The 14,578-nt window shown below is 42.4% G+C and overlaps 1 protein-coding gene across 2 annotated transcripts in view; it reads left to right on the top strand.

Annotated features, from left to right (window-relative positions):
• The window catches only part of LOC146809589 (galactoside alpha-(1,2)-fucosyltransferase 2-like), a 372,181-nt gene extending 367,340 nt beyond the window's left edge, over positions 1-4,841 (top strand). For both annotated transcript variants that reach the window (XM_085616432.1, XM_085616433.1), the window contains one exon: positions 467-4,841. In XM_085616432.1, coding sequence (XP_085472558.1) covers positions 502-1,545 — 1,044 coding nt within the window. In that variant the 5' untranslated portion in view covers positions 467-501 and the 3' untranslated portion in view covers positions 1,546-4,841. The remainder of the gene's footprint in view (positions 1-466) is intronic.
• Positions 4,842-14,578: the final 9,737 nt, after the last annotated feature.

The following is a 14,578-nucleotide window of genomic DNA, read 5'->3' as shown; positions in this document are numbered from 1 at the left end:
GCGCCTGCATAGGAGGTGGAGCCGGCAGAGGCCATGTGACCAGCAGAGCCACGTGAGGTCTCAAAGTGCATGGTAGTTGTATCCAGAGCACTCATTACATGAAATCGAATACCCATGGCTGGGTAAATTACAAGGATATGGCCTGTCATTTGGGAATTCCAATCGTTCGTCACCCTCATGCATTTATGTGGTCATAGAACTCTCAGTGACTTGCAGTATCCTTATAATGTACACCTGGGGAAAATGATCTCCTGCATGTTGCATATTGGACCATGCTATGGATAGTGCTTTGATGCATTTCAAAGATAGTTTTTTTCTATATAATTATTAGATTAAAACAAAGACATAAAACACCAATTGCAATAAACGTGGGGGCAATGCAAAAATGCACATATGTTGATACTCAACCAAAACAGCAGGATCTACATTAATTGATGTGAATTCTTCTTTTTTTCATTTCTTTCAGAACTCTTTAACCAGAATACAAGGGACCAACCAAGAATGGAGAAATGGTACCTGAAACGCAAGTTTGGCTTCCTCTTACTATCAGTCTTTGTAACAGGAGCAGTGGCATTCATGTACAGAGTGCAGACGCGTTTCTCTTTTGTAATGCTGAAAAAAGGCATATTTAAAGACATTGAAGCTTCACCTGCGCATGTGAAAGAAGAGACCTGCAATACTGCATGCAAAAGAGAGATGGGGGTATGGACCATAAGACCCGATGGGCGGCTGGGAAACCAGATGGGAGAGTATGCCACCTTGTATGCCTTGGCCAAGATCAATGGGCATCCGGCGTACATAATGCCACAGATGCGTGACCTTCTCAGCCCCATCTTTAAGATCTCACTTCCTGTGCTGAACATGCATGAATATAATTCAATTCCCTGGACTGAGTACTGGCTTCACGACTGGATGTCGGAGGAGTATAAACACATTGAAGTGAAGAATGTGATGTTGACCGGCTATCCTTGCTCATGGACCTTCTACCATCACATTCATGATGAGATCCTAAAGGAGTTCACCTTCCATGACTTTATCACAGAGAAGGTCAACAATTACCTGGAAAAGGTGAAGGGTCATCGTAAGAATGTGACCTACATTGGAATTCACGTACGTAGAGGGGATTATGTCCATGTCATGCCCAATACTTGGAAAGGGGTTATCGCTGACAAAGGCTATTTGGAGAAGGCCATGGCTTATTTCCGAGAGACATACCAGGAGCCTGTCTTCATGGTGACCAGCAATGGGATGCAGTGGTGCAAGGACAACATTGACAACTCTAAAGGCGATGTCTACTTCTCGGGTGATGGCATTGAGTCTTCACCAGGAAATGACTTTGCCCTACTCGCCCACTGTAACCACACCATCATGACCATAGGCACCTTTGGCTTCTGGGCAGGATACCTCGCCGGTGGTATGACCATCTATCTTTCTGATTTCACCTTGCCAGATTCGCCATTCCTGAAACTCTTCCATTATGATGCTGCGTTCCTCCCACATTGGATGGGAATTCCTGCCGATCTCTCCCCTCTTAAAGGAAGGTGAGTGGTGAGGGAGCACACTAGCTGCTGTGACTGTTCCTGGTGTTGTTACGGAATGCGGTAGGTCTGCTGGGAACACAGTAACCTCGCTATTCAAGCCCACTTAACTTCAACCAAGCTTTGAATGTTGTCTTCAATTTTTTATGAGTATCATTGTCACAGCCTGCTCCAACACAAACTTAATGTATAAGGAGGAAATTTGTATTCAGATACCAAGGACTGCTCAGGGACAGCTGTCTCTTAGAAGACATAAAATGGGTGAAAGGTAATGATAAAGAGTCATTTTTTTAATTCCATAACTTTATGAACACAGGTACTTACTCCCTCTAAAAAGCCCTGTAAGGACCACTGCAGTGCTGCATGTTGTCTCTTTCATTTTCAACATTGTACGCCGCTTGTTCAAACTGTTAAAGTGGGCAGTTCAGTTTATAAATACTGACCACTGCTGTAATGTGCATTGTCTGACATCTTTTAAAATCTTCAGAGGATTTTTCAGACGAAAGGCATTAAATTCAATATTTGAAACATCGATTTAGAGCCGGAAAGAGACCTAGTGATTTCAGTCCATCAACTTCTAAAAAAAAAACTCTAGCAGATATGAGGCAATTGAGAGATTATGTAGAGTGACACTTAATTCATTAATGTTCCAAAAACAACATATTCTAATAACAATATGTATATTTAGGGTAAAATATACAAGATCATGTTAATATTTGAAGGTTCATTTACTCTTAACTAGTTCCAGTCTTCGCTCAAAAAACTGGACAGCAAGGTTCAACCAGCAAGTGTTTTACCCTCATGGATGTGAAACTGAATTGGCTCCATCCTAGTGTGAGTCTCACAGGGTCTGCAAGAAGTGGTGAGAACGGTAGGTCATGATCGAATACTCAGACAATCTAGCAGACTATATAGGATTATGGACTTTTTAAATTATTTCCAAATTCATCACCCGACGCAGAGCCGTAAGCCTTGAAACAGTCCGTGATTGGAAAATACATTTTTAGTCACTACTCATTATCTCCCAGTTGGCCATATTCTACAGGATTTAGGGCTTTAATCAAACTGCAGACTGTTAGGTGACACCAGAAAGTATTTTTTGCAGAACTAATTAACAGAAGATAAGTGGAGGACTTCTGAGCCTGGGTGCCTTGCAGTCTTTCAACTTATAAACATTGATACCTCAATAAATACAATCTGCATTAACTCAGGATCTTGATCAGACGTGTACCCTGAGGAAGAACCTTGGGAACCCTACATCTTACTTTTTAAATAAAGTATTGATGTGATGTCTGTAGACCATCAAGTCATGGTTGCATCAGTCATATCCTTCTGTAAATAAACCCTGGTGCCGCAGTGCATGCTTGACTCCATTAAGCATTGGTAGGCCAGGTCAGAATGGCTGTCGTCCAAGATGCGTCGGTGCAGCACTGCCTTTGCAGGGGAGTGAATGGAGACTGCACCAGCTGTAAGGGACCTCTAGCCACACTGTTCTGTGAGAAATTATCCCATGTCAGGTAGAATCTCTGTCATGCCCATTAGTTTTACTAATTTCTGAATAGGGTGTATACTTTCCCATTTCAATAGTTTCCAGAATATGATAAAACTATCATATACGAAAGATAGCAGAGACTTTTTCTACAGTTTCACTAATTAAACACCTATAGGACTATATTACCATTTTAATAATTATCACTAGTGAAAGACCGGTGCAGGTGTGCTTGTGCTTTATTCAGATGATAATCCACAAAAAATATATAGGCTGCAGACATCAACCTGCTCCCAACTGTAGTCAGTCTGCGATTCACAACATTCTGTATTGTTACAAGTCCTCTGGTCGAACACAAAAGAAGCATATCCCTGCAAACAGAGACACTATGTACCTGGAAATGTTGAGGGTACTTAAGGAATTCAAACCATACCAGGAACAGGAGAACATGGAGAATGAATTGAATCCATGTCATAGATTCACCTTGGATAGACATCAATATTTCCATGGCTCATAAGGCAGTCGAAGGGCAGGGGCGGTGTTGATGATGTATCACAGTCGATAATCTAAACGTGCCTTGTGAGAAGGCACAGATGCCTATTTGACAAGCCCGACCTTCCTCACACAATGGGAATTTACTTATGCCCTCCCTTCTTGAAAAGAAGGAGCTCTGGGTAGGAGATCATTTGACTTTCAAGCATCTGTTGCTCTCCAGGAGGCTTTTGCTATACAAGTACCTCTCCGTATATAAATGCATACATACATACATACATACATACATAAGTCTATACATCTCCAGCACTGTTCAGAGATGTAAGCATTTTTTCAAATTTGACGAGCAGAACAAGTTGACCAAAGAAGTCCAACTTCCCCTCCTTTTGTATGGCTGGTGAAGTCTACGGTATGAGGGCAAAATGCAGAAGGAAGAAAGGTGGGCATTCCAAGACACATAGCCCTCCACGTCAGCCCTGGGAGTATTCAATGCGCTGCTGGTCTGCGCATTGCATTTCCCAACTTGTGCATTGGAGTCCAACATTGCCAAGTTCTGAGCCTTAGCTGTGGCCTGCTCCTCAATGAAAGAGTCCATCGTGTGCTGTCTCTGGGGACCATTACAAGTCAGGTCTCTATTCTACCTCCTCTGGGAGTTACTTGCAGGGATCGTATTGGTACCCCCGCCCCCAGACGGGAATAACATGAATTTCCGTTTCTGCAATGATTCTTGCATATTTTTGAGTGGTATTTCACCCATTCACTAATTTGATAAAAGGACACCAACATCTCCAGACCTGCAAAGTTTACCATGGCCCCGTAAAACCATTGGGGGGTTTAGCTCCTCTCAGGATTGCCAGGACCCTCCGGATGAAGCCTAGCTTCCCAGATAACCTGAAGGCAAGGCCTGACTGAGGTACCAGCACTTCCGCACTGAGATGCCCATAGTTTTCTTTGCATACATGTGCACACATTCTATTGTCTTGAAATGAAGTAATCAAGAGATTTATATCAAAAAGCACTAACAAACTTTAACTTTTTACGGCCTTGTTTTGTTTGAAAAGAATATACAATGTATTTATTGACCAATCTGTGAGCTCAGAGAGAAAACAAATGTACCATGTATTTATCTTGAAAAGGTTACGGACGATATGAGTCATGCTTGAAATGTTATTTTTGTTCATGTTATATTGCAAATTCGATCATGTCTGAAGGAGCAGGCTCATATCTGTCTGTGCTGCTGACTATCCCAAATATAGTGTAAAAGGTATCGAATTCGGAAAGTCAAACTGCAGGAGAACGCCAAATAAAATGATAAACTTGTACGCACAGCTTAGATTTTTATAAATTGTGTGATCTTAACTATGTGCACAGTCTTGAATGTGCTGACACCCTGATATCGCATTGCACTGCGCTCTGCCGCTCTCTGCTAGTTGTGAGGTGTGCTCCAGGTAACAGGATGGACTGCACTGCAGGTCAGGCCCTGTGACTAGAAGTTTACAAAGTTAGACCTGGCGAATGTGCAAATCTGTGCTGGAACTGATCTGAAAGACTCTCTCTCACCTGATTACACGTGGGTCCGACCCAGGCCAGAGTTTCACGATCACTGCTAGCTGTGCAAACCATGGGTGTCCAACGGTGGCTCATCTGAGCCAAAGCTGTGTCATATTTTAGGAGGATCGCATTCGCCATAAAATAAATCTGAATGGAAATCGGTCATATATATATTCATTGTTCACAGCGAAGATCTGACATGGTTTCAGCTGTCATGTACCTTTGTTGGACCAACCTGGACCATAGGCCCATTCTCCTGTCGCATTTTAGGAAGCCACTGACCATGTTCCACGCTTTGTTCTGCTTTGTTATAACTCCTGCTCAGGTCTTCCAGTCTGGCCTCGAGTGCATGTCCTCTGGCCCAGACAGAAGGTTCTGCAAGAAAACTGAACATATGAAATGAATTGTACCATATTTTAAAGCAACCCGTGGAAATTAATGATGTGTTTGCCCTTCAAACAACTAAATATGTTTATTATAAATAAATATATGTATTTATAACCTGGTGTTTTATGGTTACATTGTCTGTTTGCATGCACTGACATCAGAGGGAGATGAACGGGAGAAATGTGGCAGCGACCGGCATCCTCTAGGTGACGCTTTCAATTGGCCTGGCTGGTGATAGTAATCTTACAGTTACACGCACATGCATACATCATACGCTAGGGCCCATTTCACTAACATACGCTCAAATACTCTACCAGCAATAAACCTGTGGAAAGAAAACACTCCTAAACACCCTGCATCTATATCGAGGCCGATAAGACCTGGTTTTGTGACTGTCTCTAAGCTTAGTCTATACAATATATACAACAATGATCAATAACGCAAACCCAATTATGCACGCTGGTACAGCGTATGAGCATTGAGAGCCCCCAGGCTTCCACAGACAGCAATAACATTAGATTTAAATTTCAATGTCTTGAAATAGGTCCCCTGTACACAGAAAATAGCTTACAAGTCTACACATGGGCAGTAGTGGCACAGCAAGGAACTGAAAGCAAATCTGAGTACATCTGAGAACAGCTAGATATAAAGAAATTGACTAGTTACAAATGGTTTCTCCTGGGTCCAGTTACCAGCATGTGGGATGTTGCCCACCTACTGTGGAGTAAATTCACTTTGATTCCAAATGCACCTGGAAGTTAGTTATTGGAGTCCAATGATATCTATTGGTTTCAAGTCTAAGGGCCGGATTTATATATTGATGGTAAGCGTACTCCATCACAATCACGACAGAGTATCCTCACTGCTATTATAATGGTCCACCGGCCAAATTTAGAGGCGGACAGACCATATTTTGGCAACGGCGAAGACTACTCCATCTACACTGTTTCCAAACTTCTCCGATGCCTGACAAAGTAATTGCAGTCGGAGAAATGGCTATAAGTTCACCTACCCAATTTATATAGGTGGACAGATAGCGGTTTTTTAGTGCCCATCACTGCCAGGAAAAACCTGGAGGTAAAGGGCAGTAAAAAACAAAACCGTACCACTCTCGCCATGGGCGATGGTTCCCACGGTAAGGGGGGCATTGTTTTTTATTTTCAAAAAGCAAATCCTCCTTGGACGGATGGCTCCATCATGTTGACAGGGCCATGCATCAAACTTTAAAAGCATGACGGTGCTCCATGACATTGCTTTAGAAATGACCCCCGGTTTGGTGGTCATTTCTAAATTTGGCGGGCGGGGACTCCTTCAGGTCAATGGAGTATTATACTCTGTTGCGCCGATAGACTTACCCTCCTCCCGCCAAAATATAAATCAAGCCCTTAGCTTTATTTAGCCTTTAAAATTTGTTTCAGCCATTTTACCAACTTGGGGAGGACCACAAAACATTTTTGACTGGCACCATTTCATCCACTTGGTAGCAGTTTAAGACAGAGCTTACTGCAAACACCTTTACCATCGCATTATGCCTGCAGGATTACTAAGGTGGCAATGTGCGACAAGAATGTTTATGCATATTTGTTGCGTGGCATGTTGCAGTGGTGGCGATGTGTTCTGTTGTTTTTGTGTTGCTGTGCTTTTGTACTGTATCGTTGCAATGTGATGTTTTGGTGTTGAACTGTGGTTGTTCTGTTGCGTTCTGTATTCGCTGTTTCATTATGTTATGCCGCATTATGGGGCATCTCATCAAGGGCAATATCGCCACTTTAGCGGCACTTTTTGCCACTAAAGCGGCGATATTTTTATCTGTGGCTAACAGCTGTTAGCAACAGTTTTCTGACAATAGCGCCCGTTTTATTGCCGCTTTGCATGTCAGCGATATTTATCGAGAACAAAACCAGGAGTGCAGTTTCTCTAGGAGAAGGGGGGGTTTAAGAGAGGGGGGAGAGCGATTAGTCTCTATAGAATGCCCTCACACACCTAGCAAGGTGTCATGCTTCATCATAGGGCTGTGCTCCTCGTCGGGCCGGCGCTGCAATGCCCGACGGGCTCCCGCGAAGGGGCTCTTTTTCGGAGATCTTTTTAGAGACAGCCGTATAGGTGCGTGGGGGTAGGTGCAACAAGTGTAGTGAGTGATGGTGTAGTGAGTTAAAATAGGTATGGTATTGCCAAACGATGAACCATTTTATTGAGGCTCAATAGGATCCCGGTCGTGCTTGCGCCCCAATTCTGGCGAGCGCTCTATGGCCTCCAGGCGAACCCGTACAGCAATCTCTGTCCCCCAGGGGGTACCGCAACAGCGGGTCCACTCCTCTTAGGGACCCAATGGATTTGCTTGGTGATGTACTTATAATTTTTGAATCACCTATTATGTAGTAGAGTTTATCATATATTTTTTGGAGCACTTTCTCACTTGGTCCTGATGAATTTCCACCAACCCGTAAGGGCATAGAGCAAGAAACATGTCGACCTTTCTACTTCCCTAGGGAGCATTATAATCCCTCATGGGTCACCTGTTTTTACTTAGGCTGGTATACCACCAGAATAAAATGGTTCATCGTTTGGCAATACCATACCTATTTTAACTCACTACACCATCACTCACTACACTTGTTGCACCTACCCCCACGCACCTATACGGCTGTCTCTAAAAAGATCTCCGAAAAAGAGCCCCTTCGCGGGAGCCCGTCGGGCATTGCAGCGCCGGCCCGACAAGGAGCACAGCCCTATGATGAAGCATGACACCTTGCTAGGTGTGTGAGGGCATTCTATAGAGACTAATCGCTCTCCCCCCTCTCTTAAACCCCCCCTTCTCCTAGAGGAACTGCACTCCTGGTTTTGTTCTCGATTCCTTGGAGCACTGTGCAGGACCTCATTAAAAAGCTCTTGGTTCCTCCCTCTTTGAAGCGATATTTATCGCTAATGACATGCAAAGTAGGCGTTCCCCACTAAACTGTAATGAATAATGCCGCTAACATACCATCGCTCTATCAATGTGGAGCCATATCCGCTCAGCGATGTATAAAGGTGCACTAAGCACCGTTCATCGCAACTATTTAACGCCTGTAAAATTGTTTCCTTAACCACCTTTAACATGAGAGGTGGATTGTTATGTTGAGTCCACGCTTGCCTATTAGAAAGCTTTTCAGTATCGCACTCGCATTATAGCAGGATTTCTCCCGCTAATCCCCGCTATCGCTGGATTTCACATCGCATTTTAGCAAAGCGTTGATAATACGCCGCTAAGAGTGCGATGTGATCCAGAGATAGACGGCGATAAAATAAAACGCGCTAAGCGCGTTTTGTGATGTTTAGCGAATTTGCTTGCTAATATGGCCCTATGTTTTATTTTGTGTTGTTAATGCATGCATGGTATTGTATTATGTTCCGTTGTTCACTTTAGGTATTTTAACACATGCTTCTACATTTAGAGCCAAAGGCAACCCATGCCTTTGATGTTCTTGTGACAAGCAACTACTTACTAGCGTGTAAAGTGGTAAAATAACGCTGCTCCAGCTCCTTAACTATTTGAGGCACCAGTCACCCCGAAGAAGTGGCAGAGAGTGTGTCTTAGCTTGGAGCTCCTAGTGCTCACTTTAAGTGATACGTCCCTCGTGTGTTATTGTGAACTGTGAGACCATCTTTGGCTCTCACACGATAGTGTCAAGTGGGCACACGGGGCAAAAGTACCAACAAAAGTAAGACGGTGAACTATAATTGCCCAATAGCATAACACAGCATAACATCCCAGCATGTCATAGCATGGTATCATATGGCATAACATAAAATAGCATAACAACATAAAATAGCTTCAAATAAGATTTATAGGGTTTTATACAACATCCCACTTGAGCTACAGAGCATTCAACAATCCACTGAACATAAACCTCTCCTCAGGAGCTCCCAATTGTAGTTTTTCAACAGTGTTCTGCATGCACTTCCGGAATGCAACCTTCCCTGCAATATGAAAGGAACTAGGCCTGGGTGAAATTTTAAATGCGCTCGAGTAATTGTAGTAATTTTGGTAGTTTTGCGTTACACTTCTGACACAAAGTTGCTGAAAATTCCAAATTACGTCCACTTGAGTTATTTAAAATAATTTGGGGCACAAATGTATACTGGAAAAGCAGAGGAAAAGCGCGCGAGCTGCAGCTTGCGGCTGATTGCTGCTGCTTGCTGCTGCTTGCTGCTACTTGCTGCTACTGTTCCAGTTGAATGTAGCTCTATTTTCTTAGTGCAAATTGCTTGCATCCTCAGGTTCCTTTTGGATGACTTAGTGCATTTTGAAAATTGGGCTAAATGCAGTGTTACATCATATTGTGTAATTCTGCAGTAATTTTTCATAATTGTGCTACAGTAACTTACGTGAGTTACGCCCACCTCAACTCAGAATCTGGCATAATGTTATGATACATCATGTGAACTTGGAGCACCGCCATAAATGCTATGTGGAGAATTCACACATTGTCAAGGTTTTCCAATGAGGCAGTTGAGCAGCCACTGCTGCATGTACAGGCTTTGGGACTGTGCTTGTAGAGGCAGGAGAGGAGTTGTCTTCTGGGGCACTTTTTTAAGACTGCAGAAATGTGCTTAGACCTTCAGAGCATTGAGACTAGTACTTGCCCTGACTAACTTTGGATTGAGAGCTAAATGGAAGTCCCAAACGTTCTTCTCCACAACTGGAACCAGGATAAGACCAACATCTCCTTTCTGAAAATGGTGTCAGCTCAGCTGAAGATGTGTCTTGTTGAAAGACATGGGGGCAGGGTTACTAAACTATAGCGCAAGGGAGAACAGCAACCAAAGAGGAGAGAGCAGCGCAGAGCCACATTTACCAAAGTGATGTCTAGCATTGGTTTATTGGAGATATATTGTCAGGTGTAGAGAGTCAGCCATAAAAACAGTGTGTAGTTGGAGGTTTCATTGGTTTCTAAGAACAAAGGTCCAGATGTACAAAGCCATTTCCATGTAAAAAAGGACCTCCAATTTGGAAAATCAAAAGGTTTGCAACCACAGAATGACATTTTAAAATATATTAAACTAATTTTACTCTTGTGTAGCATGTTAGCGAATCACAAAATGGGTTTAGAAAGGCATGACAAATCTATTTGGATGAGGTGTTGTTAGGGCTTCTGCTGTGTCCTGTAGATAAAGACACAGGTATCCTTGTAGTAGATCTTCTTTATTAGTTCCATGTCCAAGTAGAAACAATCTTATCTCCAGCCAGCTCTGGTCAAGTACCAGCCCCATCAGGAGCAGCCTGCCTAGCTGCACAGCCCATCTGTATCTTCCAACACTCATCCACTCAGGCACCCAGGCATTCCATGCATCACAGTCACACCAACATTCCGTCACCAACTCAAACTCTGGCTGAGCAGCTAGAAGGACCTAGACTGGTTTACATGTAAATGCAATATTGAGGATATAACATTATCCCTTTCCTTTAAACAAAAACAAAAATAACAAAACTTCAAGCGAAGAACTATACACTATAAAGCAATAGTGTTCTAAACTCAGGGATGCAAAATATAGCAAAACATCACGAGAGAGTGAACAATAAATAACAAAAAAGGGTGGATAAAATACAACATACATAAGTATCAATATCCACCATCCTCCCCCTTGAAAAATTAATAAAAATATTTCAAAGCGCAAACTCATTGTAACAGTTTGTAGCAAAAACCAATTGTAAACATTTTGCAGAGGAACAAATTGTAACAACAATTTGAGTGACACAAAAGGTAACACACCCCGCGACAACAAACCCAACTAACATATGCAGAGTAACGCAAAAGACAACACACCCCACGACAATGATCCCATCTTCAAGGGAACTAACATGTATATGGGACAGTGACCCATGCAATGAGGCTAGCACCCATAATACACACCCTATGTAGGTCAGCGCTATCAGGCGCGGCACCCTCTCTCGTGGCATTTTCTTGGAGACCCGACTATGTCACCTTGTGCTGCTACTGCCCTACATTACGTGAACGCCTGTTGAGTTCTATTTTTGCTCCAGGGGGTTCTTGAGCTATCTATGTGCATGTAAACGGACGTGTCCTGCTACTCAGCTCTCATAAATCACGATTTGGCCATTTCACAAACCTAACGGACCTATTACTTGCACGATTTGCTCATACGGAGGACTCATTCAAAGGATACGAACTTTATGGATCTTTATATCAATAGCAACACTTATTGGATACCAGTTTATCTTGCACACATTTCGTACATTGCCTTGAAAAAGTCGTTGTACTTACCCTGTATAGACGAAACCCGTGTTGGCTGTTTTCTTCTTTACAACATGTATTGAAGAACATTAAAATCATCAACTACACTGAGAATCTGGTTGGATCGTCATTTCATCATCCTTGAACCTTTTGGATATCCTGCAAGCTACACATGAACTTTGGACATAATAGCTATAATACTGCTACTGGTCTGTAACTTATATGCAGTTCGAATGACCTAGCCTGTTATATTTGGGAGTGCTGTCTAAGCCAATTTGTTTAGACACACCCTATGTAGGGTTGACACCCCCAACCCAACCCTGTGTAAGGGTTAACCTATACAGGAACTAACCCATGGCCCAACCCCCACGTAGAGGTCACAAAATGTAAAGACACACCCCCCAATAATATATGTATGGGAACTAACCCATGGTCCAAACCTATCCCTCATGTAAGGGTGTACTATGGCCTAAACCTATCCCTCATGTAAGGGATCAATTGTGATGACCACCCACTAGGAGACTAGGACGTCCCTTATGTAAGGGAACCTAAACTGTGGCATCACTACACAACAAACACGTCTACAGTAAGTATTATAGTGCATCTTTTGACTAAAACTCACGCCCATGCGTAAGGAACCATATCGTGTACATGGGTAACAGTAAAGCACTACACATAAGTATCCTCCAATAATGTGCTACATTACAAGTATTGTCTTAACTGTATGTTATTACCCAATAATCACATAACAACAAGAGATAGTCTGATCCATGCTGGGGAAAAAACAGAGTTGTAGTTTACTGTCAGAACTGCAGCAATGAGCCCCCACAATACTAGTTAGAAGAAAACATTTCAGCTGAAAATAATTCATTAAAAAAAACTTGTAAATGCTGGAGTCTACTAGAATCCAGCGAAGCCCACTGTTACATTAGCACCCAGGCATTCCACGCATCACAGTCACACCAACATTCCGTAGCCAACTCACACTCTGGCTGAGCAGCTAGGAGGACCTAGACAGGTTTACATGTAATGTAATATAGAGGATATAACAGCTTCCTTTCTAAATCGTGTTTCGTTATGGTATGTGTCAATGTTTTGCACTTAAAATCCAGTCGCAAACCATTCAAAAGTTACTGTCTCCCAGGCTGGGATGGTAACACATTTGCAATGTAAATGTAAAAAAATATTTATGTGGTAAATTGCAAATAGCCACCCAATGAGATTGAATTCCATTACAGGGATGGTGGTCTGCTGGGATCAGCACACCACCACGTTTGAGATCACATTTAAATAAAGGTACCTTATTTGGTCTGGCATTACACACAACCTTTTGATTTAAAAAAATATATGTAGAATATACGTATAGAAAGGGGCTTTCAGCTCACTGTCTTCATCCATTGGTTTGTTATTGTGTCAGTCACATTTTGCTTCCACACACTAAAGCATAAAGCATGTGGAAGGGGGTGAGCCCACTTCAGAAACCGGCTAACTCCACTTTGAGTGATTGCATTTTGTTCTCACACAATGAGCACATCTGCACACCGGGTAGTTCTCTTCAGCGTCAGAGTTTTTGTTTTACTTTATCACTTTGGAGTTGCCTTTCTGTTTAGAGTCTGATGTGATAGCAGGCCGTTTTGTACCAACTCTTCCATTTTGTGCACAAAATAGACTTATCATTTTCTGTGTCCCAAGTTTGCGTTCAGTACTTTTGCATGTTGATATACATGTGAACAAATTCAGTTTGCATGCCCTGCTTTCAGTGCTGTTGTAGGCTTTCCTTCTATAGACATTTAACTATCATATGAATTGAAGTTCTGCTATTTATCCCAATGTAATGAAGGTAAAGTAGTCCAGTGGCCGAGATGGAGAATAATGAAGGTTTATTGATGCAGTTCTTAGGTGGTCTGTAGTAGATGATAACAGACATTAAGCAAACCCCACCAGGAGCAGCTTCCTTGCTGCCCAGCCCATACTCTCAACTGACACTCCACAACCAGGCATCCCAACATTCCATTACCTCACCATGCGCACCAACATTCCGCAGCACATCCTCACTGGCTGAGCAGCAAGGGAAAGGAAACAGGAAAGATGCATTGCACAGGAAACCAGATACCACACATCTTTCCTCTTTACAAATCAGCAACAAAGTTATAAAACCAGAAGTAAGCATGGCAATATCATAAGTAACCTTGAAGTGAACATGCTGCCAACAATGTAATGTAAACTTAGACAGCACAAAGCAAATCATGGGAAGGCAATCAATAAATACATAAGATGGAATACAAATGAAACACTATTATAAGGAAGTAGAAGACAATGCAAAGATAACTGAATAATAACATGACACACATCTTCCCCTTTTTCAGAGCAAAACATAACAAGAAAATGCAGGATACAAACCCTGGTTTCAATAGAAGATAAAAAAAATTAATATTAAAGGCTGAAGGAGAAAAAAATATTGCAAGAAAACACTTAAATGAGGAAGAAAAAGTGAGAATAAAGGATAATTCTCACCATACGTGCAGCAATACAAACACAAGCAGAAATACGAACACAGGACAAAGCGTCCAGAGTACACCAGTACACATCAGTTGGCCAGTCAAGCATGTAGATGATAAACAGTGAACGCCAAAATGAAAAGTAAAGAGCAACCAGGAAAGACAAAACGTACTCCCAAACAAAGAAACCAAGCAGGAAACTCCTACACTACACAGCAAAGGGAAGGGTGAAAATGCACCCGCTAGGAGTACAAACAGCAACTGCAAAGTTCAAGGTACTCCCAACAAAGGAAACCAAACAGGAAACTCATACACGCACACATAAAGAAGGATGATAAATACACCCACTAGAAGTACCTAGAATAATGAAATTTGAGGAGAAAACCT

This window comes from Triturus cristatus, chromosome 7, assembly GCF_964204655.1.
Source record: "Triturus cristatus chromosome 7, aTriCri1.1, whole genome shotgun sequence".
NCBI lineage: Eukaryota > Metazoa > Chordata > Amphibia > Caudata > Salamandridae > Triturus > Triturus cristatus.
Note: the sequence above shows the minus strand (reverse complement) of the source record. Positions and strands in the feature narration are given on the sequence as shown.